We start from the raw sequence: 4181 nt of genomic DNA on the forward strand, positions 1-4181 counted from the left end.
TGTGTGGCGCAAATGTTACTTGCCACTTGCCAGCCCCAACCTGGATATTGTCCCAATGTCATTGGCATCATGTTATGATGTAATGAGAACCTGTCATTATACTACAAAGCACTGTATGTCTATAAATCATGTTTACTTTAGGATTAATTTGTACTTCTGAGGAAGTACAAAAAACGTTAACTCTGTTTTTATCTTCACTGATGCTGCCAGACATTCTGAGCTTTTCCAGCAACTTTGTTTTTGTTCTTAATTTGTACTTATTGTGCTTTATTTTCACTTCTAGGATCCTAATTTAAACCAAAATGCCTGGAACAACTTGGAGAAATACTGTAGGAGCCTGACCAAGTACAACAAAAATGTGTACGTCTGCACTGGACCCCTATACCTGCCAAGGTATGACCCATCTATCTGTCAGGTTAAGTAGGAACCATCACTGAAACTCAGCTTTAATTCATAAAATTTCAACAAAAATCTTCATATGGCTTAGAGGTGAAGCTGTTTCTTTGGTCTCCACAGGCTGGGTACGTCCCAGTGTCATTTCCTGGTTTACCCTGAGTTAGCTGATCACAGGCAGAGCAGCACATTGTCCAGGGAAAATTTTCTTTAAAAAGATGAGCCAAACCCATTGGAGCAAAGTCCACCAGCAGCCGTGATTTAGCCATTTACAGTGAGACACAGTTGCTTTCTTTTGCGACCATACCTCAAAAAGGTGACTCAACACCAACAGGAGGGGAAGGTAGTTAGAAAATGGGGCAGATTCTCAAAAACGGGGTGATAAGGCTAAGGAAGTCTTGCTCTAATTGTACAGGGCTATGGTGAGACCATATGGTGTACAGTTCAATCTCCATACTTCAGAAAGGATATACTGCTGTTGGAGGCAATGAGGACGCAACCCATTAGATTTGTCCCCGGGATGCATACATTTGAGGTGGAGATTAGTCTCAGGATAAGGAGTTGATCATTTTAACACTGAGATGAGGAGCAACTTCATCACTCAAAGAGAGGTGAATCTTTAGAATGCTGTACCTAACAGCAAGGTGGATGCTCCATCATTGAGTACATTTAAGGCTGGGATGGATTTTTGGTGTTTCAGGGAATCAAGGGATAAGGGGCACAGTTGGGAAACGAGTTGAGGCAGCAGGTCAGCCATAATTGTACTGAATTTGGAGCAGGCTCGAAGGGCTGAATGGCCTTTACCTGATCCTATATCTCATAATCTTATAAACATGATTTTTAAAAAAATTAATGCATGGATATGGACATCATTGGCTAGGCCAATATTTATTGCCTATCCCTAGTTGCCCAGTTGAGAGTCAACCATATTAGTATGGATCTGGAGTCACATGTGGGCCAGACTGAGTAAGGACAGCAGTTTCCTTTCCTAAAGGACATTAGTGAACCAGATGGGTTTTTCCGACCATCAACAATGGTTTCATGGTCATCATTAGACTCTTTATTCCGGATTTTTATTGAATTTAAATTCCATCATCTGCCATGGTGGGATTTGAACCCAGGTTCTCAGAACTTTACCTGAGTCTCTAGATTATTGTCAAGTGATAATACCACTACCATTTCCTCCCCCGGCTGTCCCGAGGTATGAGGGATGCTTTAAAAATGAAAGTTATTTTAACATTGGCATTTTGTTTTTTAAACAGGTTGGAACCGGACGGGAAGATTTACGTGAAGTATCAGGTCATTGGGAAGAATCACGTTGCAGTGCCAACACACATTTTCAAAGTGGTGATATTGGAGAAACACAGCGGAGAAATCGAATTGCAGTCATACGTGATGCCCAATCAGCCAGTGCAGGAGAACATCCCCCTCGAACGCTTCTTGGTGCCAATTGAAAGCATTGAGCGGGCTTCGGGGCTGCTCTTTGTCAGTAATATTCTAAAAAGAACCAATAATCTAAAGACCATAACTGCTGGCAGTAAATAGCAGCACATCAAGCTGTGACTTAGTTCCAAATTTTTCAGGGGGAGGGTGTAAACTATTGTTGCCCGCTGAGCAGCTCGAAATTGTTAGAAATGTTTTTTCTTAATTTCTTTGAATGTTTTTCAGCGTCAAATCTCCCCGTAGATGTATGATTTGATATATTACATTACCTATCCTAATTCACATTTATTATTGAATAATTGAATGCTTTTAAGTGCAGAGAGTGTTCCGTTGTATTATGGGAAGTGGACTATTATCAGAGTGTGTTAAGATTTTTCTTTTCATTGGTAGAAAAAGTATCTTCAAGCTATCTTGCTACAACTTCTACAGAACAGAAAGCTTTGATCTGTTTATTTTAAATTCACCCGTGAGTTGTGGGTGTCATTGGAGTAATACTGGCTTTGTTTTCCATCTCTCGTTAACAAGTTGGTGGGGGTTTATCTCTCTTGATTGCTGCAGTCCATGTGACGTAGCTGCTGCTTCCACAGTGCTTTCCTACAAAAGAGAGATCCAGAATTTTGATCATGGCTGTGGAAGGCGGAGCGTTTTATTTTCTCAGTTAGGGGTGATGTGTGATTGGAAATGTCTCCGTCTTTGAGTATGTGGAGGTTGAAGGTTTGGCAGATGCTGCTGAAAAAAGCCTTGGCAAGTTGATGTGCACTGTCAGCAGGTGGCTAATAGCAAAAGATTTCATGTGAAGAGCACACATCCTGCTAGTGCTGCCTTCCCAAGGTAATCGCCTGACCCTCCGATTCCAGTTTGAGATTTTTATTAGCTACAACTTAAATGAAATATGTTCCACAGGTTCTTGATTTGACAGTATCAGCATATCTTACTTATTGTTAGTGTCTCATTGCCTGGGTTTGCACTGTGAGTCAATTAACATCATCTGCACCTAATCAGTAAGAATGCAACTCCTGTGGAACACGGGCAGGACAACGGTTTACATCAGGTGTCCTGCTACAGTGCTACATTTGATGGATCCTACATGTGACAAATCCTCAAACTCACTTTCCAGTGGGATGGGTACATGACAATGTTTGCAACAAACTTCTAACTTTATATTGGTACAGTGTAAGCCAAATTGAATTTGACAACATTTCAAGACCATATATTTAAATAATGCACTTTCTATATGTTAATGGTTTAGCCATCACACTTAATCAGAATTGAAGCTTACCATAATGTATTAAAGACAAAATAGTGGGTAACACTCAGCAGATCTGGTAGCTTCTGCAGAGAGAGAAACAGTTAACATTTCAGGTCAGTAATCTTTCATCAGAACAATGATCAGGTGTCAAACAATAGAAGGATTGAGAGATCACAAAATATGGTTGAACAAGATTGATTTTGGAGGAGTTTAATGTAAACATGCAGAGATAGTAACAAAAGGGGACTTTGTAATCCATTAGTCACTGAGACTGTTTGTTGCTGGTCACATCTACTGAAGGTAAATACATTGAAATCTTGTTGAGAAAAATATTTTACCTTTTAAAAGCATTCTTAACATTGTTAATTGATGTGTAATACCCAGGATCATTACTGTTTATTTTAGTTTTTATAAAATAAAAATAAAGTTCAATCGTAGTCTATAGTTGTGAAGCTGGAAAAGCACAGCAGGTCAGACAGCATCCGAGGAGCAGGAAAGTCAACGTTTTGGGCCAAGACCCTTTGTCAGGACTGGAGAGGGGGAGGGGAGCCCAGAAGTAGATAGAGGGAGGAGGCTGGGTAGGGGGAAGGCTAGGTGGGATGGTGATAGGCGGATGCAGGTAGGGGGTTATTGTGATTGGTCCGTGGGACGGGTGGAATGGATAGCTGAGTAGGAAGATGGACACATTGGGTTGGGGGGGGTGCGGTGCTGGACATGGGAAGAGGCTGGGTGTGGAGGGATTTTGAAGCTGATGAAGTCAATATTCAGGCCCTTGGGCTGTAAGCTCCCAAGTTGAAATATCAGGCATTGTTCTTCCAGTTTACATTTGGCCTCAGTCTGACAGTGGAGGAGGCCAAGGATGGACATGTTATCAGGGGAGTAGGAGGGGGATTTCAAACTCATGGCAGCCAGAAGGTCGGGTAGGTTGATGTGTGCAGAGCACAGATGCTTCGCAAACTGGTCCCCAATTCTGTGTTTGGTCTCCCCGATATAGAGGCAATCATATGGTTCTGCCAGGGGATGTGGGTATTTACAGGGACATGCATATTTACTGGGACATGGGGATGTGGGTATTTACTGGGACATGGGTATTTAC

General features: G+C 41.7%; 1 protein-coding gene across 1 annotated transcript; it reads left to right on the forward strand.

Annotated features, from left to right (window-relative positions):
* Positions 1 to 283: 283 nt before the first annotated feature.
* On the forward strand, positions 284 to 3522 carry LOC109916038 (endonuclease G, mitochondrial; the record flags this gene model as incomplete). The annotated part of the gene is made up of 2 exons (XM_048593962.1): positions 284 to 393; positions 1656 to 3522. Coding segments are annotated over 2 exons (393 nt in total), but the record flags the coding sequence as incomplete, so codon positions are not given.
* Between the last annotated feature and the right edge of the window lie 659 nt (positions 3523 to 4181).

The sequence above is a fragment of the Rhincodon typus genome, unplaced genomic scaffold (genome assembly GCF_021869965.1).
Source record: "Rhincodon typus isolate 14 unplaced genomic scaffold, sRhiTyp1.1 hic_rhity00004848, whole genome shotgun sequence".
Classification (NCBI taxonomy): domain Eukaryota; kingdom Metazoa; phylum Chordata; class Chondrichthyes; order Orectolobiformes; family Rhincodontidae; genus Rhincodon; species Rhincodon typus.